General features: G+C 41.0%; 1 protein-coding gene across 4 annotated transcripts in view; it reads left to right on the top strand.

The window, feature by feature from the left end:
- The first annotated feature begins 19,183 nt into the window (after positions 1–19,183).
- Positions 19,184–23,659, top strand: part of HEATR1 (HEAT repeat containing 1) — a 45,138-nt gene continuing 40,662 nt past the window's right edge. For 2 of the 4 annotated variants that reach the window (XM_079106881.1, XM_079106884.1), the window contains exons 1-3: positions 19,184–20,044; positions 20,603–20,819; positions 22,811–22,952. In XM_079106881.1, the coding sequence (XP_078963007.1) occupies positions 19,903–20,044; positions 20,603–20,819; positions 22,811–22,952 (501 nt within the window). In that variant the 5' untranslated portion in view covers positions 19,184–19,902. The remainder of the gene's footprint in view (positions 20,045–20,602; positions 20,820–22,810; positions 22,953–23,659) is intronic. The other 2 variants (XM_079106882.1, XM_079106883.1) reach the window with 2 other exon arrangements.

Genomic DNA, 23,659 nt, shown 5'->3' with positions numbered 1-23,659 from the left:
GAAAGTAAGTTCAGGATGTCCAAACAATTAACTTATAAGTGAACTTTTGAAATCCATGACTTTGTGCATTGGAGGAGTCCTAGATGTTCTATTTCTTTCTATCTTAGTCACCTAGGATCAAGTATTTCTAGTCAGAGAGGACTGAAACATTTACACCATGATCGTGAGTCACCTAAACACCTCTGCAATTTAGGGCCCGCCTGCCAATCCATGGGAGAAATTGTACTATGGAAAAAACACTCTTTTGCCAAATTGAGAAATTCAAGATATAATTACTGAGTGCCCAATATGTCATCCACTGTCCAAAATACTGTAGAAGTAATCAAAGAAAAAAAGCCAACACTGATCTATGCACATATGGCCCTTACCATTTAGATTGAGAGTCAAACAGTAAACAAGCTAAATAAATAAGACATTTAGTATGTTAGATAATAAATTCTAAGGAAGGGAGGTAGGAGTGTTTCTAAGTGGTAGTGGTTTGTTAGTTTTAGATGAAATTTTCATATCAGGACTCAAAATAACAACCAAATTTGAGCAAATACCTGAAAAAAAAAAAAAAAGATAGTTACAAAGATAACTGGGAAAGAGCATCTGAGGCTATAGGAAGAGCAAGTGCAAAGGTCCTGAGGTGGAAGTGTGTCTCATGTGCTAGATGAGCAGTGAGCAGTCAGAGGCCAGTGTGGCTAGGATTGGGGGAGAAATAGGAGAAGAGATCAAAGAGATGTAAGGAGGGCAGGGCCTTCTGGGTCACTGACCTACAGTGTGTTGTAGGACTGTACTAATTTGGGATAGTGACACTCAGAAGCCAAGTTTGCCTTATGCATACATAAAAATGATGGTTGTAACTGGAGGATTGTCAACCACATACTGCAGTATCCAAATATTGAATTGTACATCATTAGGTATGTGCAATTTTTTAATGCGAATGATATCTTAATAAAGCTGGTTAAAAATAACATTACTAGGAGAGATATTTGGGGATTATAATGGCCAAATTATATTGTTATATTGTGTGCATGTATGAATATGTAACCCAGGATCCCACCATTATGTATAATTATAATGCAATATATGGAAATATAAAATGGAAAAAAAATAAAATTACTATTAAGAAAAAACCCAGCATGCCTCACCCCTGAGAAGAAAGATAATCAGTCATGGGAGGGCAGAGCTGGGGGGGCCACTCCCAGACAGGGACGTGGCTGCCAGGCAGGAGCACTGAGGTCCGAGGTCCAGAGCAGAAAGACCAGGACACAGATGGGACTAACAAAGCCCAACCCAGAGGTCCAGCAGAGCCCAGAGGCCTTCCTGTAGAGAATTAGTAGATGAGAAAGGTCTGAACTCACAGTAAGAGCTTCCTGGGCCAGAGCTTGTCACCAAGGGTCAGCTTCTCCCCAGCGGCTGCCCACTCAGGCCATTCCGTCTACCCTTGCTAGAAGTGGGTCTTCTTTCTTTCCTTTTTAAATTCAAGATGTCTGTCTTTTTCAGGAACTTTATCATGCTAGATGTATGTTCTGCCTGTTCTGACTTATATTCCTCTTTTTTGTTAGGAGTTCTTAAAGAAGGTGTATTTTTCTTCGTTACCTCCTGGGGCTCTGGCCTGGCATCAGATTCTCCAGGTTGGCAGCTCTTCTGTTTTTCCGAGCTGGCGATGGGAAGCAGGCAGGTTACGGGTCCCACTGGGGACTGTGGACAAAGGCTTTGGTACCGTTCCTTCTTACATTCCTTTTTACACTCCTCATCACAGGACCAGCATGTCCTCAAGGCATTGTCGAGGTTGGTATTATCTTTTAAAAAATCTTTCCTTATTTATTTATTTTTGTGTGGTGCTGAGGATCGAACCCAGTGCCTCACACATGCCACGCAAGCGCTCTACCACTGAGCCACAACCCCAGCCCCCTGTATTAGTTATCCTTTGCAGAGCAAGAATATTATCACAAACTCAGTGGCTTAAACAATACATGTTAGTATCTCAAAGTTTCTGCAAATCAGGGGTCTAGACACAGGCAGGCTGGGTCCCCTGCTTTAGGGTTCCACAAAACTTCATCTGGGGGCCACCCAGGTTGCAGGCTCATTGGAGCCTTCATAGGTCAGGATCTGCTTCCAAGTTCATGCACTTGTTGGCAGAAGGCACTTCTTTGTGGACTGCAGGACCCAGGGTCTCAGTTTGTTGCTGGCTGTTGGCTGGAGGCTCTCCTTAGTTCCTTGCCCTCCGAGTCTTCCCGGCAAAACACATTTCTCCAGTGCCAGCAAGGGAGACTCTCCTGGCAAGACTGATGTTAGGATCTTCAGTAATGCAGTCACGAACACGTGCTCACACACACCCTCTCACTGCCCAGTCCTGTCCACTAGAATCAGGTCACAGGTCCACCCGAACTCAAAGAAGGGGGTTACAGGAAGGCACAAATACCAGAGGCAAGGACTTGGGGGCCATTCTGAGGGTGAGTCAGCCACACTCTGCCCTCTGGCCCCCAGGCAGTCGTGTCTCTCCTCTATGAAAAGACATTCACCTCTTCCGAGGTTCCCAAGAGTTCCTCATCTCATTGCAGACTTTGCTCCTTACAGAATCTCATCATCTACATGGGACCAGAGGTGGATGAGGCTTATTGGGTGCAATCCCTCTCAACCTGTCAATGCAGAAAATCCAAAGAAGCTGGGACCAGGGTGGGACTGAGACCCAAAGAAGTGTAACACTTCGTAAACACAGAATTAGCTTAATTTATTATCAAGCAAAGGGGGGAAAAATCAAGAAAAGGCATCCAGGATGTATGCATGCAGGTGGCCCACAAACAGCTATAAAGCCAGAGTGAAGGTTCAGCTCTTCTAGAATTAAAGTTGCAGTAGGCAGAGCTCACTCGCTTTTGTGAACAGCAATCAGTCATTCAGCATCAGGGTTACATTCCATTCCTCCAAAGTCCCATTTTCATGAGTTTTCTTTAGGCTAACCAGCTTATCCTGGGCACGGAGTCTACTCGACAGTACAAAGTCTTCACCATATTTTTCAATGTCCCTCTATGGTTGAATATGAAGAGCAGTGACTGAGATTGGGGGTCTCTGGTGACCTCATGGCTGTGGCATGCCTGGTGTCTGGGAATGTTTCTGTGTAAGGGCACAGGATGCTTAGCTGCTGTGGCAATGCCCTGCATGAGGAGGCTCTGTGCAAGAGTCCTGTGAGCTCTGACCTTGATCTCAGGTGCACAGCTCCTAGGAATGAAGGAACTCTTGTGCTAGATAGCCACAATGTTTCACCAGCTCCGCTTCTCTGGTTCCTGCCCGCCTTATCATAACTTTAAACAATGGGCTTTCTTGAGAGCTACACAAAGCTCCTAACACTGCACTTTGCAACCATGGATTGCAAGTATGGAAAAGTTACATAGATGTCCTAGTTTCTGTAACTTCCCTGAATACAAAGAATAATGACTGCATAGTCTTTAACCTGATAATGAGACACATATAAATAAAGATTGCTGGTTTAACTCTTTAGATCTGCATCTCCATCAGAGAGCAGAGCTCCACCTAATCTCAGCTTCATCTTCAAAATCTGTGTTTGTGAATCTTTATTTTCAATCCCCCTTCGCCCCTCTCCGGACCCAAGAGTTTGACTGCGCGGGTTGCCGCAGCTGAAATTAAGTTCAGTTTCTCTCAAGAGGCAACTTCTCTGGTCTCCCTCCTCATAACCAATTTAAAATGGTGGCATAGACATATAACAACAGCTAGCACAAGCCTATTCAGAAAGGGGGAAAGCAAGGTATGAAGAAGCCTTTTATCCTTAGAAATTCTGAAATCCAGACAAACGTTGGGAATTCCCTGAGTGGGCTTCAGGGTCTAAGAGTAGTCTTTGTAGTTCCCGATTCTGCCTTCAAACTCGCTCTTCCCTGCTCCAGGGTAAGCGTTTGCAGCTGAGTAGTCTCACTGGTCTGCCTCCTGCCAGTCACATTTGGGGGGCCTGACACTCTCATTCTCCACTTTGTCCCTTCTGGTTGAAGCTGGCATGTTTTTGCTGAAATAACATTCTTCGTGGGTTTTCCTGTGATGTTTTCTGGCTTAGGTTCTATCAAAAGCCATGGCCACAGACTTTGTTGAGATCTGTGCCTGAGGTCTTTTGCTGAGATGGCCGTGGGAGGCTTGAGCCTCTCAGAGGTTGTGTCTTGCTCATGAGAGCCCAGGAAGCACACTCATGCTCTCGAAAGTCCCTTGTGCGACAGAAGCCGCTCTGGTCCTTTGATCTTGCTGAGCTCTTAACAGAGGTTTCTGTACCAACCTCAGCTTTTCTTTAGACAGCACACCCCTGCCTGTGCTCAGAAGCCATTTCTTCATTTAACATCTTTGCCATCTGGAGAGGCTGAGAATTTTCAAAATCAGAAATTCCTAGTTCCATTGGGTTGACTCATTCTTCCCTTGGTCTGTCTCCTCCTCTCATATTTTGCTACACACAGGAAGAAGAAGCAGGCAGCACCTGCTTGGGAATCTCCTTGGCTAACCAAGTTCATCACTCATGTTCTACTCTCCATGACTACTGGCAACCAATCTTCTTTGTGGAAAAGATCCCCTCACTTCCGTGCCTGATGATCTACTCCTCACTTCCTTCTGCGCACACACTGGAGAATCCTCCAAGTCCAGATTCCTGCTTCCAGTCTGGTCAAGGTAACCTAGGCTTCCTCAGCATCTGCCTGGAAATATTACCAGCCTCCACCCACCGCCTGTTTGCAGAGCCATGCCCTTCCCATTTTAGTTATGTTACAGAAGCATCCCACTCTGGTACTGACATCTCTTCTGGTAATTTGTTTCTGTGGAATAGCACCACAAAGTCTGTGGTTTAAACAACACACATTTGTTTTCTCACAGTTTCTGTGGATCAGGACACCAGGCACAGTTTAGTTGGGTCCTTGCTTCTGGGTCTCATAAAGCTGCAATCACAGTGTCCGCTGGAGTAGAGGCTCATTTGAGGCTCAATCAGGGAAGGATCTACTTGCAAGCTCACATGGCTATTAGCAGCATGCAGCTTTTTTTGTAGGCTCTTGGGATGAGTGTCTTGCCAACTGGAGGCCAGAGGCTGCTGGAGGCTTCCCTTGGTTCCCTTGCTATGGAGATATTGCCAACAGTACCTTGATGCCCTCAAACCCAGCAATGGAAAGACACTCCTTGCATGATGAACATTACATGCTTATTATATGTTTATATAACAAAATCACATACCCATATTCCTGCCATCTATCTATATGTATGTATATATATGTGTGTGTATGTATATATATGCACACACATATATATATTTGGTACTAAGGATTGAACCCAGGGGTGGTCTATCACTGAGCTACAACCTCAGCTCTTTTAACTTTTTATTTTGAGACAAGGTCTTGCTAGGTTGCTAAGGCTGACCTTGAACTTGCCTTCCCTGCCTCAGTCCCCTGAGTTGCTGGGATTACAGGCATGTGCCACCATGCCCAGCTTCCCTTTGCCATATTCTGTTGGTTAGGAGCAAGTGACAGGATCCAGAGGAGGGAATTAGATAAAGGCATGAGAACTAGCCAAGGGGATTCTGGGGACCATCTTCGAGTCCATCTGTCATCATTTCTTCTTAGGATCTCAGGACCAGGGAGACTAGGCACACTCATTCATTCAAGTCAGCTTACCACAGGGGAGGTACATGGATTTCAGCAGCACATGATCTACCCAGGATCCTCTGCCTATTGTTCCTCAAGTAACAGTTCCCAGGTGTCATTGGCCACCGTGGTCTTCCTTAGCACATAGTGATAGCTAAAACACACAGAGCTGAGGGCTTGGACTGCACCTCTCTAGCTTCATAAGATGTAGAAAGTAAAGTTAGAAGTGAGTCTCACCTGGATGCCACATTCCCAAACCCGAATTTGTACACACATACATACAAACATACACGTGTATGTGTATATGAAACATTGAACATTTTCCACAGCTTAAACGTTTAGAAAGTATTTAAATGAATTATGATACTCATAAATTATAGTGCCTGCCAATTATGCAGATATTCAGAGATTTTAGCATAGAAAAATATTCCTAGGGGAAGGCAGTTTACAAAGCAGGAGGTTTCAAATGTGATTCCTCCTAAATATATGCATGGGTATGTGTATTAAAATGTTAAAAGTGGCTATCTGTAGGTGGGTAGCATGAAGGATGATTTTACATTTCTTCCTTTAATCAGCGTTATTAAAAATATGAAATATATCACTTTTATATTATAGGGTCCAGCTTTAAAATGTTTGCTTATTTTAACTTTAGAATGTGAGCTATTTGTGGTTGGACATGTGTTGTTGATTTCTGTATTTCTAGCCCTTAGCATAACTCCCTTGGGCATATTAGGTTCTTAATAAATGTTTTTGAATAAACATATGAATTTTAGAATGTTTAAAATCTGAAATCAAGATATTCTATGAATATGAAAATAGTAGGAGTTTACACGCATTTTTATAAATAAAACAAAAACAAAATCCTGAAACCTGGATTCCACTTCCTCAAAGAAACTAACTAGGGGTTGGGGATTGCGGCTCAGTGGTAGAGTGCTTGCCTAGCATGTGCGAAGCTCTGGGTTTGATTCTCAGCACCACGTATAAATAAATGAATAAAATGAAGGTCTATCAACATCTAAGAAAATTTTTTAAGAAAGAAAGAAAGAAAGAAAGAAAGAAAGAAAGAAAGAAAGAAAGAAAGAAAGAAAGAAAGAAAAAAAGAAAGAAAGAAAGAAAAACTACTCCAATCCCAAGTAAAGTCAAACATTTTACCTCAGGGGTCCTGGGGAATGGTGGTAGACAGCATGGCTGTTACTGAAGGCTGCTTTGAACAAGTGAGTCTTGCAGATAATCTAATGTTTCCTGTTTTAGTCTACAGTTTTAAACCATCTTCCTGTATATGACTTTTGAAACAGACACTAATGAAAACTGATGAAGGGGCTGGGTTGTGGCTCAGTGATAGAGTACTTGCCTGGCATGTGTGAGGCCCTGGGTTGGATCCTCAGCATCACATACAAAGATAAATAAATAAAATAAAGGTACGTGTCCATCTACAAACAAAAATCTGATGAAGTTATTGTTAATGATTCCTATTGTGTTCCATCACTATAGGAATTGGTAATAAACTTTCATTTTTTTTTTTTTTTTTTTTTTTTTGGGTGCTGGGGATCGAACCTAGGGCCTTGTGCTTACAAGGCAAGCACTCTACCACTGAGCTATCTCCCCAGCCCCTGGTAATAAACTTTCTATTGATTTTTAACTTTAAAATGGATGAGGAAGAAAAATAAGGGGCCCAATAAGTGGCCCTTGTAATATTGGGAATTTACTATAAATAAGTTCTTGCTCTTTTCTTTTTTTCCCACTTAGAATAAAACAGTACTCACCAAGATGAGTGGGTAAGGGATCTTTACCCCAAGAATACTGAACAGTGACACAGCATGGTATTTTATAAGTTATTATTTCATCATAACTCTCATGCTCAAATGATTTTTAAAGATAATGGGGCAAGAATACTTTAATCTTCTTTTACAGAGAGACAGAGATCGAAGTGCAGCGTCTAAGGAGGTATTTACAGTTGATTTAGAGACTCGGCAGCCATCAAATAATAGCAATGTTTCTGGTTGATCTTTCTGTGTAAGTTTAGCCAAGACCCTTTAACCCCCTCCTACTCACCAGTTTCTTGATTCTGAAAAAAATAAAGGAGCAAATTCCTAATTAATTACAGAACCTTCTGTGACTCTAATGTTTTGTGATGAGTAGAGACCCCTTTTCAGTCTCTTCTTTGCCCAACAAATGTGCCGAGCCCTGTGAGAGCTCCAGACTGCAGCCCCTCTGGTCCCAGCAGAGTGACCAAGCTGTCCCCCATAGTCCTGAGGCCAGCAAGACTTCCTTGGTGCGTTTCAGCTTGTTGGATTTCCCGGGAGACTGTGGCTTCAGCCTTGGTCTCTTCCAGGTTCAGTCAACTGCCAATCATCCTGCATTTATCCCCCTCAAAATGCAGAGGCTGCTGCAAGATGAAGGGAGCCAAGTTCCAGCTGATGGCTGGGGACACATGGAGATGGCCAGTGCTGCTGCTGCTGCTGCATTTCCCTGAGAAAGGCACCCGCTTCCCTCTCCTGCCATAGCACACATCCCCTGGCCACCTCCTACCAAGTCCCTGTGTCCCTGTTCTGCACCTTCTAGGTCTCCAGTCTGAGCCCTACCCAGACAGCCCACCCATCAGATCCCCGCCTCCTTCCTCTCTTTGCTGGTCTTCGGTCTTCTTTCCTCTCTTCATCCCTAAAGTCAAGCTTTTCTTTCAAATCTTCAGCTCCCTTCTCCACCAGCAAGCCTACACACAACTAATGTGAGGTTGCCCTTCTCCTCTAGGAGGGCCTAAAACAGACTCATTCCCTGCAGGAGATGCTCAGAGGTTGTACTGTCTTCCAGACTGTCCTTTTTGTTAAATAGTTTTTTCCTGATGTTAAAGTAAACAATCTTTTACAAAAATGAGAAAGTACAGGGAGATAGAAATGAGAAAACAGAATCAGACTCTGACCATCCACAGTTCTTGCTAAGATTCACATCCATTTCTTTTGAGACTGTGTTCTGTTCATACGAGGTACATGTGCTTATCCAGAAGGACTGAGATGCATGTTTTTGGTATCTCCTTCTATCTAGCATGGTGTTTGGACATTTTCAAATATAATGAAGTATTCTTTTAAATACATTATGCTTAAAGTTAACCTTTCCAGATGTTTCCCCTTATATGGGAGGGGGAAATCATCCCCATCATTAGGGCCATTCCTAAGTTTGAATATTCTAACTCTGTATTTGGATTTTGGGATGATTAAAATTAAACATTAAAAAATATGAAAAAAGCTAGTATCATCATAGATATTATGGTGGACCAAAAATCCCTATATGTAAATACTTAATTTAATGGACAACAGTGGTGTTATCCATCAAGAATACCAAAAGAAGCTAAAAATAGTGATCGTTGAGTAAGACTGCAGGAGATATTCTAAGAACAGATGAGGAAACATGATAGCAAATGCCTCTGTGGTTTGTAAATAGACTTGTGCTCTGTTGGAAGAGGCCAGGTCTTCTGTTCGGCTAGGGAACAGGACCCACGGTCTAACTTCCATCCTATACTAATGGCGGATGGGTAGAGAAGTGACCGTGCTTGTCCTTATAAGTCTAGTAATCATAAAGGCATATTTCTCTGATCTTACAATGGTATGTAGGGTAAAAGACTTTTGGATGGATACATTGTTGGTCAAGAGGCTCAGAAACTTATTTGCTTTGATAAAAGCAACGAATCTTCCATTTTATTTGCTTTATGAAATAGGAAATCTGATTAGATCCTCAGGAAGCCCCAGGTTCAGGTAAAGGCCTCTCAAGGCCTTGGTGAATGGTAAAGGTGTCTGGATGACATAACCTGCAGTCTGGTCCTGTCTGTTACTAACCACTGGAGGGATTCAATCAAATTACTTCACTTTTCTGAGGTTCAGATTTTTCTTCTGGAAAAAAATACAAAAGAAATACATACTCATTATAAAGACATTAAGCAATATTTCAGTAAATAAAATAAAAATGTATTTTACTTCACTCTCTAGTCTACCCCTTGATGTCAACTTTGTTAAAAATTTTATATGCATCACTTCATTTATTTCTCTACAAGTATTTAAATATTTCCTTATAGATTGATCAAACTTTATATTTTGTCCTATAATTTGCTTTTTGCACTTAACAGTAAGTAAGGGCATTAATTAGCTCCTATAGCAGACTTCTATTGCATGGCACAGAGATTCCTTAATTAATTGAACAATTCTCAGGACTGGTGCATGTTTGGATTGAACTTGATCTTTTACCATGTTCACCAAAAATGTGCAACTTGATGTTTTCCCCAAAATGCTCCCCTTGCCTGGCATGATGGCACACACCTGTAATCCCAGCTACTTGGGAGGCCCAGGGAGGATGATCACAAGTTTGAGTCCAGCCTAGACAACTTAGAAAGACTCACAAAATAAAAATAGAAAGAACTGGGGATGTATCTCAGTGGTAGAGCACAGCATGTGCAAGGCTCTGGTTCAATCCCCAGCCAGCATTGCAAAAAAAAAAAAATTATTTTAAATGCTCCCCTTCCATACCTTCTCTATCATTGAATATCATAAAGCAAAGACAAAAGCTAAGTGTTTTACCCCCAAAGATCTGGCTTTGCAAAATCAAGCATGTGGCAGGGACTATCACCAATTACAGTGAAGGTGGCAAAGCCATCTCAGTTGATGTCTTCTTTCCAGCTAGGTTTTGCATGCATGGAAGCTGTGCTAATGCTCAGTTAGCTCTGAGGGGAAAGAGAAGATTATGGCAGGGCAATAGAGGGTCTGCGGGGAGAGTCCCTGTGTCTGATGGGCCCTTCTGGCTTCTGCACTCACTTCCTCACTCAGATTTCAAGTCTGAGTGGTGGTTTGGAAGTTGTCCCCTAGACCTCGGCATTGGTGAGCCCCCTCCATGTCCCACAGAGGTTGACTTCCTAGTTACCATTAGTTTTCCTTTCACACCTTTTTTCCAGTAACTCTTTTTAGTTCACAAAATTCTTGCAGTTTTAAAAACTTTAACTTTCAAAAATTTCAGTCAAGGACACTGTAAGTATGCAAGAAGCCAGGTCTACATGGTACTGGTGGGGAAATAGTGAAATGTTGTCATGACTCCACACTGAACGTCTATAGTCACTGCCTACCACCTCTCTAAGGCCTTCACCCTCTGCCCTGACCTCCTCTGATATGACCTATACTCCTGGGCCAGAAAAAGTGCCCACAACATGGAATGTCTTCCGTGTCTGACCTCCATCCCCTGCTCCATCTGCTTCCTCAATGTTTCCTTGGGGTACACCCACTGTCCAACCTAATCAGACTCTGCAAACACTGCTTCCTGTCTCCATGTCTATCTACCTGCTGACCCAGTGGAGGACTGAATTGTCGCCCAGCACATCAGCCTTTTCTTTGTTTCTGATTGATCTTTGAAGATGTAGCTCAATGCCACCTTCTAGGGGAAGGTGAACTGCCTGGGAAGGTTAACCCCATCATGGCCTCAATCTCTGTCATTGAGATGGTTAAGCAGATCGGCACGGATTATTTCACACCTCCATTTTCTGCAGTAGACGCCGCTAAGGCTGATTTCTAGCTAACTACAGGCCATGTGTGTAGGTCATCTTGCTATCACCTATCGAAGTTCCAGGCATTTTGGAGAGGCACAGTTACTGGTAATTGAGTTGACTTGAATTCAGTTAGCAAAACGCAGTGGTGAGACTGAAGTTATTTGAAGATTGATTTGGTTGGCGATGTTGACGTAAGTTCCTATAACGTATTGTTTTGTCAAATTAGCTGCACTTAACAAATTATAAAATCTACTAACACATCACATATCTGGGAGAATGTCAATTGGCAGAATGATCCCAAACTCCACAGTATAGGAAGGATGAGGCATAAGAGATTCCATTGTTACTTTTTGGCTCTCCTTGGTAGGATTCTTGTACAATAGCTATAGTTCTTGAAGGATTCTGAGACTGTTCGCAACATTTGAAAGTACATTTAATGAAAATACAAAACTAGGTCAGTGGTAGAGTGCTTGCCTAGCACATGTGAGACACTGGGTTCAATCTTCAGCACCACATAAAGATAAGTAAATAAAACAAAGGTGTAAAACAATTTTAAAAATATACATATATAATAGGACACACTTTGCTTGTGCTTGTTCAATTGATTTCTTCAAGGCATAGTATCATCCTTCCAACCTTCGATATGCTCAAACGATTTTGATCTGCCCCTTTTTGATGTGTTAAATGGGATAAATCCCTCCTGTCACATTCTGACTGTATAAAAATAATTGCTTTATTTCTAAATAAGTCACCCTTTAATTTAAGGTCTTAAGTTCTTTAATGTCTATAATTATACTTGGATTTAAAGTTTTTACACATGCAAAGGTCCTCTGAAATACATAATGAGACATTTCCCAATGTCCTTATAAGTGTTACAGGAGGAAGTTCATTCCATTACTCCTTTGTTATGAAAACCTGACTCCTAGGACCAAGTGACTTCAGAGAATACTCTCTTTGTTACCAGAGAAGAAATGTCTTGAAGTTAGCATAACCCAAAATGGGCATTGCTGTTTAAATAATTGTTGGTATAATGTCTCCAGAAGTTATCTTTATGGAGTTATTTATGGGGAAAATGTTAACTATGTTTATTAAGTCTGGGAAGTTGATTTAAGATGAAAAATGATATGATAAAAGAATTGTTGGTATTTACCAACACTACTTAAGGTAACATTATTTATCCCTGGAAGAGACATATTTTAATTCATATTTTCATGTATTATCAGTGATATTTTAAAGTGGTATCATCCTTTCAGAAGCTGTTTTGGAAATATGCATCTGGAACTCAAAATATGCTCACACCCATTAACTTACTAGTTCTACTTCTGGAAGTCTAACGATCTGGCATTCCACAGCCGTGAATGAACCAGTATCACTTTATTGTGTGGGGGTGGTGGATTTAAAAATAAATGATTATATAAAGCATGAATACAGACAATATAAGTATATTTCTCGAAATATAAACAAACTATAATTTGATGGTTTTAAACAACAGTAACCAGGGTCTTTTTCTAATTTATCTATGCACACCAGTAACTCCATTCCTGGTTGTTCCCACGGACAGCAAAATTTGGATGCTGTTACCTCATTCTGTATAGAACCCCCATTTCCTAGGGTTCTCTGGAATCCACTCTTGTGGGAGAACAAAAGTGAACATCTATTTTTGAATTTCCTTACTCCACCAAAATTAAATAACCCATATTTTCTTTCCTGGTTGTGTTTGAAACATCCCTGGTACTACAGTAAATGCTCACCTATGCTGGAGTCTCTCTCTGGATCAGCTGCTTGTTTACTGGGGATCTTTTTGTCTGGTGTGAGCCCCAAGTTATAAACCCTCTACTTACAACTGTTCTGTCCTGTATTCCTAATACCTGACAGGGATTACCTATCATATTTTCCCATTAAATGTCCCTTTGAGAATTTTTAAAGTGTATCCTAGTATGTCCATTCTAGAGTATACACTTTGGAATGATTTGGTCAAATTAAAAAAAATATATTGGATATTTCTAAAGTTTGATTTTTATATATTTACCAACCTATCCAGGTGCATAATATTGCTCTCTATTTGTTCAAATCTTTGTTTTAGGGCTGGGGATGTGGATCGGTGGTTAAGTGCCCCTGGATTCAATCCCTTGTACCAAAAAAAAAAAAAAAAAAAAAAAAAAAAATCCTCAAATCTCAAATCTTTGTTTTAGTTTACCATAAAATTTTACAGTTTTATTCACCACTTCCCTGATCACTAAACAATACCCCTGGTGGCAATTATTCCATAGAAACTAGCATAGATTATGATTTTTAATAAAAAAAGAAAAAAGAAAAAAAAAAGTCAAGAGGTGGACCTGGGCAGGACTCTCTGGAAACTTCTCTGGTATCTCCAATAAAACTGGAGAGTGGGTGAGGCACATTATCCCTCCTCTCTCTGAGAGGACCTACTCACTCCATTGAGATTGTCTCCTTTCCCTTTTCCTATCCCTTCAATAAACTCATTCCTGTTAACTCTGAAAAAAAAAGAAAGAAAGAAAGAAAGAAAGAAAGAAAGAAAGAAAGAAACTAGCATAGAATGAGCAGGAGATGAGAGAAGAAAGGGATTCAGGCTACCAACATCTATGTGTATATTAGGCAGATGACTGTGAATAAAAATTGTTGGAATGCATAGATAAATAGAAAAATTTGATTTTTGAGTCCTAAATTATTTTTGTTTAAAACTATCAAACTATAGTTTTTTTTTAAGTTTATATTTAGGAATATATACTTTTATTCACTATATTCATACTTTATATAACAACATATTTTTTAAGACCCACCATCCCACACAATGAAGTGATGGTAGTCGGGTCCATGGCTGTGGAATGCTGGATTGTTAGACTTCCAGAAATAGAATTAGAAAGTTAATGGGTATGAGCATATTTTGAATTCCTAATGTATATTTCCAAAACAGTTTCTAAAAGGATGATACAACTTTATAGTATCACTGATAATACATGAAAATATGTCTTTGCCAGAAATAAATACTATCACCTTAAGTAATATTAGTAAATATTAAATTATGATTACTAAATAATAATATCTTTTATCTTATGAAACTTGGTTCTCATTGGCTAAGTGTCTAAACTCTTTTTAAAATTCTATAGTTCCCTAGGGGACTTTTGGGAGCATTGCTTTTGTTGCATTATACAAGACATGGAAGGATTAAGGAATCATTTTTAGATAATGGTACATAATTTTCAAATTTAAAAAAATTGATAATTGCTGCTTCCTACAGGCACCTGGGACACCAGTGATGGCCTCTGGGTCCAGAGACACTTTGGTGCCACCTGCTGCTTGCTAATGATATGCCAGGCACTTGCTCCTGTCCGGTTCCAAATCATTTTCAAATCCTAGCTCCCTATCAGCATATTTAAAAAAAAAAAAAATTAAGTGCTCAGATTCATAATAACTCAAATAACTTTGGGACACAATATGAAAAAACAAAGACTTCTCAATCATTTAACTAATTATATAGTTTTTGACTCTTGACCTAATTACAGATTTCACATGTTGAGTTTACTTTGCTAATGACATGCATCTTATTTTCCTCATCAACAGATATGTTAAAGTTAATTGCATCCTGTCAATTGTGATATGTGATATAAATAATCCAATGATAAAATTTCTGAATAAATTATTTTTATTGTGGTTAGAATAATTCTAACTACAGAGTTACTACTGTAATAGGGTTACTCTTATTCACTTGCATTCTGACTGATCTTTCTCTTCCCTCCCTTCCTTCCTTCCTTCCTTCCTTCCTTCCTTCCTTCCTTCCCTTCCTTCCCTCCTTCCCTCCTTCCCTCCTTCCCTCCTTCCCTCCTTCCCTCCTTCCCTCCTTCCCTCCTTCCTTCCTTCCTTCCTTCCTTCCTTCCTTCCTTCCTTCCTTCCTTCCTTCCTCAGTACTGGTGATTGAACCCAGGGGGCTTCACCACTGAGCTACACCCCAACCTTTAATTTTTTATTTTGAGACACGGTGTCGCTAAGTTGCTGAGACTGGACTTGAACTTGCTCCTGCTCAGCCTCTTGGGTCACTGGGATCATCAGTGTGCACCACCTTACCCAGCTCTGACGCACGTTTCTTAAACAGGAAGGAGATACAGAAGCGCTTAAGCACATTTTCAATCATTCAGTTGGTAAATTAACATGTTAGCCATGTACAGTACTTTACTTGGTAGGAGGGATTCAGTGGTAAACATAAAAAAGCCCTCGTCTTCATACTGTCGCAGTCCAGGCTGAAGTCTGGGTCTCTGCATGTCACAAATACACAAAAATAAAATTGTTTAAACTGTGGGAGCCTGTGCCTAAAAACCTGCCAGTCGGCACTGCTGCAGGGTAGCCGACAGACCTGAATCCCCATGCGTGCCCTGTGCACCCAAGCTTCAAGGAAGTGGATCCCAGTGCTCTGCCGGGGTGACAGTGCTGTTTCTGGACCCTGCTTCAGAGTGCAGGTCAGGGAAGAGACAAATGGACCTGTCACTCATCCTTTCAAAATGCAGCAGCATAATAGATTTTGACATAATGAGGTGTTATTTCTAAGTGGTTCCAAACATGTAATTTCATATTTCCTTTTGTTTTCCAATTTACAGTTCTGGATGTGCTTAGGAATTTGTGTAGCATTCCCAATAACTGAATGTGGCAGCTGAGGAATATTTAACAATATTAAAGAATTCGTATGGCTCCAATTAGAAAAGAGGCCACTGTAGCTAACCATGAATGAAAGTGATATCCATTCTTTACCATGGTAACTAGATGGATGTTGAATAATAAACTTGTAATTTATTTTTGTGAAAATATTTCATAAGCTAATATTTACCAAAAACCCTTTAGACTCATTTAAATAATTTTATTTACAATTTTGTTATTGATTACACTCTACCTTTGGCTTCCTAGAATAAAATAACTTTTGAAAAGAAGTGAAAAATACACTTAATGCATTGATTTTTATTTAATTTATATTTTTATAAAAACAGGTAAATTTTACACACCCTGAATATAATTAAATTTTTATTTTAAACTCTATCATTATTGTTAATAGAACATAATTACATTAAAATTGTTCTTATGTGGGGGCTGCTGGGGATCAAACCCAGGTCCTCACCCATGAGGGGAATAAGAAGCAGGTAAACAAATCAGATAATTTTAGTGTGATAAATGCTGGTAACAGGGGTCCCTCTCACGAAAAGGGGGTGCCTTGGATATAAGCCTTGCTGTTCAACCACTGGTGGCTTCTTTTCCTTACTCTTCTCCCTCTTTAGCTCCCTAACTTCAGAGGAACAAGATCAATATTCTTCCTGTCCTAAACCGAGTTATCTGTATTCTGTTCCTTGCTTACAAGAATAAAGAAACTCCAGCCTGGGAAACTGGAACGACAGCTCTTTTAAGGGCATAAGTTGGACATTCATTAGATCTACGGATAATGATACTTGGAAAATACACGTTGCATCCCCTTTTTAAAGCTCTTTGCTCTGCCTGGCCATTAGAATGTCCACCTCTGTGGCTTGAGTCTTCTGTGATTGAGTCCACTGCCTTCTCATTTGCTAGCAGTTCAATGAAACTTCTTTTTCCTTTTTCTTGAAACTTTGAAATCAACTCTCATTATTGAATCAACTCTGGTGACAAGGACTGAGCTGTTGTGTCATGTTCTGGAGAAAATACTAGCTTGCTATATTTGATGGGACAGGAAGGAGCCCTGTTGTGGTTGGAGTAGAGTCAATATCAGGATTAATTCTCTCTGGGATGATTATTTTTCCAAAACTCTCATTAGGGTCCCAGCATAAATGTCCCCCCACTCATAGACCCCCATCTAGACCCAAAGTAATGGACCCTGTGATCACACCACCATGGGCTTCATATTAATGTCATCAGGGCACTTATCACTCTCCCTGATGGTTTTGGGATTTATCCGTTTGTGCTACCTGCCTCTTCTTACGGAATGAAAGTTTCACAGGAACAAACACCTCAGTCTCCCCTTCACAACCACACCCCAGCCTGGCATACAGCACAAATGGGATGAATTAAAGAAGTTGTGCTCTGTGTTAAAAGGAGTGGGATTGGAGGGGGAGAATAGCCTTAAAACCACTCTTACAAATTTGCTTTTTAAGAGCACAGTCCTTCAGAGGAACAGTGATTGAAACAAGGAGTAGAATTCATTCCTCTACCATATGGACCTCCCCCAACCAGAATGAATGTACGATTAAAACATGGTCTCTGAAACAGTGTTTTCTTTGCATTTAGAAATATTAATTGGAGCTAAAATTATGATCTTAATGAATGTAAAATAGCAAAAGTTATAAAAAGAATTTTTAGGAGACTTGCAGAACTATGTATAATCTATAACTGGTATTTTAAATTCAAAAACTGAGAAAATAAGTTTGCTCTGATCCTCATTGAGTAATTTATGACCCAGGTATATAATCACAAAATCTGAGGGGTTGACAGTCAAAAAACAATTAGGAACAAATTCAAAGAATTGTTTCAAAATGAAGAAAACACGATTTATGATCGCCATGTATTTTTCAAACCAAAGCTTTTTTTAAAAAAATCATATTTATGAACTTCTGACTTATTTCCCTTTTTACTTTCCTAGCCTACTTCCAAAGTATAATATAGCATGGTGCTCTGTACCGTTAGTGTTAGCACAAAAACACCAGGCCGGTCGGTCACAAAACTCTTGAATCATCTCAGCTATTTATTCAGGAACAAGGTTTCACACGGGAACAGGGGATGCAGGGATGGAATGACACCAGTGGACCCAATTTTCTAGTGGAAAATGAGCCACTGAACAAAGAAAGGGACAAGGTTTATGTAAGTTATTTTGAGGGGTGGTCTAGTGAGCAAATCAGTTTTCTTGGGCTCTCAGGAATTTGAACTTTTTGGGTCAGGAGTCTGTGGGCAGTGTGGAGAATGTTTACGATGAAGGAGATTAAGGTCTCCTACTTTAGGGGTGATGGAGTACCTCCTGCCCGTCTGCAACCCGCACCTGGAAAACACTTGTCTTGGGAGATGAAGACTGTCAGTGCCTGGCCTTCTTTTTAACTCCCTTTTCCCAGCCCACATTATCTTGGGGATTTTTTCATTTTCCATATCTATTACTTAGAGCTGACAGAGAAGGCTCAACCAAATATGTGTAGTACATTTTTCAATTTCACTTTGATAAAGCTTTTAGGCATGTACAGAGGATTTTTTTTCCCCACAAAAAAAAGTCAAAGAAAATAGAGCTGATTTTCATTCTTTACTGAATCCCCAAAGCTAGTTGCTTTTATAAAGGTAAAATTCCTGTGTCACTTGAGAAAGGAAAACAAAATTCCTACGAGAGGTGTTTGTCAGGATGAAAGAGCCTGCGCTTTCACATCATTTTCTGCAATGAAAATGTAGATGAGTAACTACCTGCAGAAACAACCGAAGACAACCTGCGGTTGTCGGTAAGTGCCGTTCAAGCAACCCAACCACAAAAGATCGCGTTAATAAACGGGGGAGACTCTGCAGAAGGCACAGTAAAGGGAGCCCCTGTATTTGGAAGGGTCTAGGATATTCTCCTGGGAAGAGGGATGCGGCAGACCGGCGCGCTCGGCGCGTGAAAAGGATGCTTCCGCTGAGTGGCAGGGCCCCGCGGTCCGCGGTCCGCGCGGGGTCGAGAGGCCCCTCCGCTAGCGTCCGCCACGCGGCCCTGGGAGCCAGCTGGGTAGGTCGGTGCGCCGCACCGTCCGGCAACGCCAGCACGGCGGAGCCCGGGCCGGGCTGCCAGGGCGCCCTCGCAGGCAGGAGGGAGCCAACCGCGGGCGCGGGGCCCTGTTTGGACTGGAGAGAGAGTTGCATTTGCTAGAAGCCATCAAAGGTTCACACGAACGGGTGCGTTGGCTGTTTGTGAAGCACCCCTCACTCCGTGCCCCCGGGAACGCGCACGCAACCCCCGGGTGGCGGAGCCCGGAATCCGCCCATCGGCGGCTCGTCCCGTGAAATTCTCCGCCGTTCCCACTTCACAGAGCACGTAATAAACGCAGGGACGACTCGCGGCGGTGGAGTCCCCCAGCCGGAACCCGCGAGGCGCCCTTACCAGCCAGTTTTAACACTGCGCGCTGCTGCTGGATAGGTGCGTACTGAGCGAACGACTGAGGCTACAAAAGGCCTCGCCGGAGGCTGAAACCCAGACGCAAGCAGCCGGGCACACCACTTGGGCACCACAGCTGGAGAGCCGACTGTCGCAGCAGGAGGCCGGCGTCCGCGGGGAGGCGGGGGCGTGGGCGGGGCTGGCGGCGGGGAGGCGGGGCTGGCGCCTCGCGTTTCCCACAGAATCGTACCTCTGCGCTTGCCGTAGAGTCCGGAACCGGAAGCGCCTCTGAGGTCTGCTGTAGGTTTCCGGGCGAGGGCTGCTCTCGCTGATGCCATGTGGTAGCCTCTGTGAGGCGTTCTTGGTTTCCAAGTCCTGTCGAAATTCAGGGCTTCGGGTGAGAAGCTGCTTGGTGTCGTGCGGGGCGCTCTGCAGCGGGAGGGTAACGGGTCCGTGGGGTCCGGGGTTGAGGAAAACCTTGGCGCGGCCAGGGGGCTGGAGCCCGCGGTTGACCTGTTGTCGGGGTGTTTGCAAGTCGGGTTCGGCGACCCCGGGGACAGCGGATTCGTGCGTGCTGGAGAGCGCTGCCTGCAGAGGAAAACTGCCTGGACCGAGGCATTTGCAGCTTACAGATGAGCCACCTGCAGTTTGCATGCACCTCTCCCAATGGTTCTTTTTCTTAGTGTTTTTAGAAATCGCTGGTGTGCAAGATGACGTCCTTAGCCCAGCAGCTCCAACGACTCGCCCTCCCTCAAAGTGATCCCAGTCTCTTATCTAGAGATGAAGTTGCCTCTTTGTTGTTTGACCCCAAGGAAGCGGCCACCATCGACAGGGACACTGCTTTTGCCATCGGTGAGCCAGCCTTAACTTTGGAAAGATCTTTGAAGCGTTTGTTTTCGAACCATTGCTGTATTTTCTTGTTTTCTCTTTTAATCTGCTTTCTTCCCTAGCAATGTGTAACTCCATAACTTACATTAAGGGAAAGAGAACGGCCACCTTGTTCTAGATGCTTGGTACATATTTTAGGTAGTGGTATCTGAGTTTCAGAAACAAAAAAACAAGAGTAGGAAGGTAAACTAATATGTGAAAAGAAAGAGTAGCCAAAAAGGTACTGGGTTGTGGCTGGGATGGAGGAGTCTTCCAGGAGGACTGGCCTAGTTTTTGTACAGGATATTTAAACACAATTCAAGAAAGCAAGAAGAATGACTGCTGCCATGAAGTACTCTCTCTTCTCCTACTTAATGAGGTGGGATTGATTCTATGAGTTGAAAGTCAAATCTGTGTTTGGATCTATATTATGTGTTGTACATGCTAAAAGAATTCATAGACTTTAGGACTAGTTAAAACTGTAAAAGAGGAAGGAATAAATTTACATGCAAAGACTTGCTAAATAAATCTACTCCTTCCTAGGATGCACTGGCCTGGAAGAGCTGCTTGGAATTGATCCTGCCTTTGAGCAGTTTGAAGCGCCATTGTTCAGCCAGCTGGCAAAAACCTTGGAGCGCAGCGTTCAGACCAAAGCCGTGAACAAACAGCTGGATGAAAATATTTCGTTATTTCTTATTCACTTGTCCCCTTACTTCCTGCTTAAGCCAGCGCAGAAGTGTCTGGAGTGGTTGATTCACAGGTAGCTAATAGAATGATAGAAATAACTATGGGCTAACCACTTTTAAAAAATTAAGTAGTTGAGGACCCCTTACTATTTAAAGCTGAAAGATTAGATATGTTGAGAGTTTAATATGATGTCTAGAACTTGAAATAAGCATGCCCTTCTGTTAAACACACTATGAAAAGATCCATTTGTTTTAAACTCATTCGTTCTTAGGATCTCTAAGGCCAGAGCTAGGATACAACTGAAGTTTGTTTCCAAGGTCTGATCTTTCATCTACTTTGGAAATTGTGTCAGTAATTTATCTGTTCATTTTCTCACTCATTGGCATCGTATCACAGCTTACACATTTTTGTTTATTATCCCAATATGTGTTTTAGAAATAGAAAGATTTTGGTTTCATTAATGAAGATGTGCAAGTATAGTGGTTTCCTTTAAAGGAAACAAGTGAGTCATTGAGAAAACATAATTTAACTTGGGTCTTCTGATTACTAGAACATTAGAGATAAAAAGGAATGTTCAGAAATCTATAAAATTTCCCTTTGTTGTCTAGAACTTAATTTCTGCCAAATAGATCCTTAATATAAGGAGTCCTTTTGCATTTGATTTTTCATTTTTTGTGTGTGTGTAACTAATTTATTCAGTGACACTTTGATGCACAGATGAGTAGCTTACTCTTGGATACTATTTTGAAATGTCTTAGTAAAGGTTTATGTAAAATTTGTGTCAGAGGTAGCTCAGAGTAGTTGAGAAAAGAAATCTTTATGCAAAAAAATAACATGTTGGCTAATTCTAAAGCATATGTGAGACTAATAGAAGACAGAGCAGTGTGGTAATATGAGAAAAAGTACATGTAAAGGTACAGGACAGTTAGACACAAGAGGGAGCACTTGCCTGGAGAATTAGGAAAAGCACCTTGAAGAAGGAGCAACGTGTGCGCTAGGTCATGAAGACTGAGAAGGGTTTAATGTGTCTGACAGAATTAATTTGCTACATCCTAGGTATTTTTAGCTCATTGATATGTAATTTGGATAATTCATGAAATATACACCTATAAATTTTATGTCAATTTGAGTTGTTTGCTCTGTCCCCATCTACATCCATCTTAGGCTATGGGGATTTCTACAGTTTTGTGAAGCTGATGTGCAAATTATATGTCATTGTGATTCGATTTATATATACACACAACACATATATGTATTATCCAAAGAAATCGATGTGGTTTTCTTTTAAATGAGTCTTTTGGTTTTTTTTAAGTAGGGTAGTTTGGAAAGCTGTGCAAGGCAACTCGAACATAGGGAGAAGCCAAGCTTCTGTATCTTCCTGGCCAGTTGGTTTTCTTTCGATTGGGATAATTCCATAGTTTGACTTAAGTTGAGAGAAAGTGTGTCAGGTGTAAAATCTCATACTGAATGTTCAAAAATTTTACTGTGTAAGAATTGGCAGAACCATGTTGAGGTGAATTCAAATACAAAGCAGAGGGCCTATTTAAGTATTCTGTATTTTGCTTATAGTGATGTGATTGTTTTTTACTGATATTCTTTCTAGATATTTTTAGCTCTTCATGTATAATTTGGACATATTAAGAAATAATTTCGTGCTAGGTGAAATAAGCTGGTCCTGAAAAACCAAAGGCATTATGTTCTCTCTGATATGTGGATATTAACCTACAACAAGGGAGGGGAAGATCAGAAGTTCATTGGATGAGAAAAAGGGGAATGATGGGAAGGGAGAGGAGATGGGAGTTGAAAAGACAGTAAAATGAATCAGACGTATCTTTCCTATCCTTACATATGAATACACAACCAATGTAACTCCACATCATATACAAACACAACAGTGGGATCATATTGGAACAAGTTATACTTAGGAACAAGTTATACTTATTCTATGTAGGTATAGTATGTCAAAATATACCCTACTGACGTGTATCTAGAAAGAACAGATTTAAGAAATATATATACTCCTATAAATTTTGTATCAATTTGAATCGTTTGGTCTTTCCTCAGGTTCCACATCCATCTTTATAATCAAGATAGCCTCATTGGTTGTGTTCTGCCATACCATGAAACAAGAATATTTGTGAGGGTAATACAACTTCTAAAAATTCATAATCCAAAGCACAAGTGGTTCTGGTTGTTCCCAGTTAAGGTATGATTATTAAATGATGTATCATTACAAAATTTGATTAAGGTATATAATTTGGAAAAATAAGTTCTTAGTGCTTCTGGGTATAGTTCAGATGTTATCTCTATTACCTTTATTTTCTGACTTCCAGTTGAAACTTTCTAGTAACATCTAGCATTTATTTAGTATCTGACATCAGTGTAGGCATTTTACATTATATTATCTTAAATTTTTACAGGGCTGTTTTTTACTGATGAGGACAGACTCAGAAAATTAAGTTACTTGCTAGAGTTCACGTGACCATGAAGTGTGAGGAGTTGAGATTTGAATCTCAATCTGATGTTAACAGCCTGTGTCTTTCCACTATTCCATGATGTTTGGCATTTTAAGTTTTGGAACTGAAGAACTTTGAGTGTGGGTGATGAAAAACCAAAAATTAAAAAGATAAGGATAACTTGAAAAACTTTAGTATATTACAAAAATTATGAATAAGGTGTTAGAAGTTAATTGACAAATGAATGAAAGGATAGTTGCTTAGCAGAAAGGGTCTAGGTAAGATCAGATAACAGAATTACAGTAAAACCAACTGACTTGCCATTAGTACTTTGCAACATACAGGTACATATGCAGAGAGCATGAAAGTAGCCATGAGACTGTGCAGAGAATTAGATGATGATGGTGAGGTCACCAGAGTGAGATAGAGGAAAGGAATGAGGAATTTTGAATTGAAA

Source organism: Sciurus vulgaris, assembly GCF_902686455.1.
Source record: "Sciurus vulgaris genome assembly, chromosome: 12".
Classification (NCBI taxonomy): Eukaryota; Metazoa; Chordata; class Mammalia; order Rodentia; family Sciuridae; genus Sciurus; species Sciurus vulgaris.
This window is presented reverse-complemented; position numbering and strand designations above follow the sequence as displayed.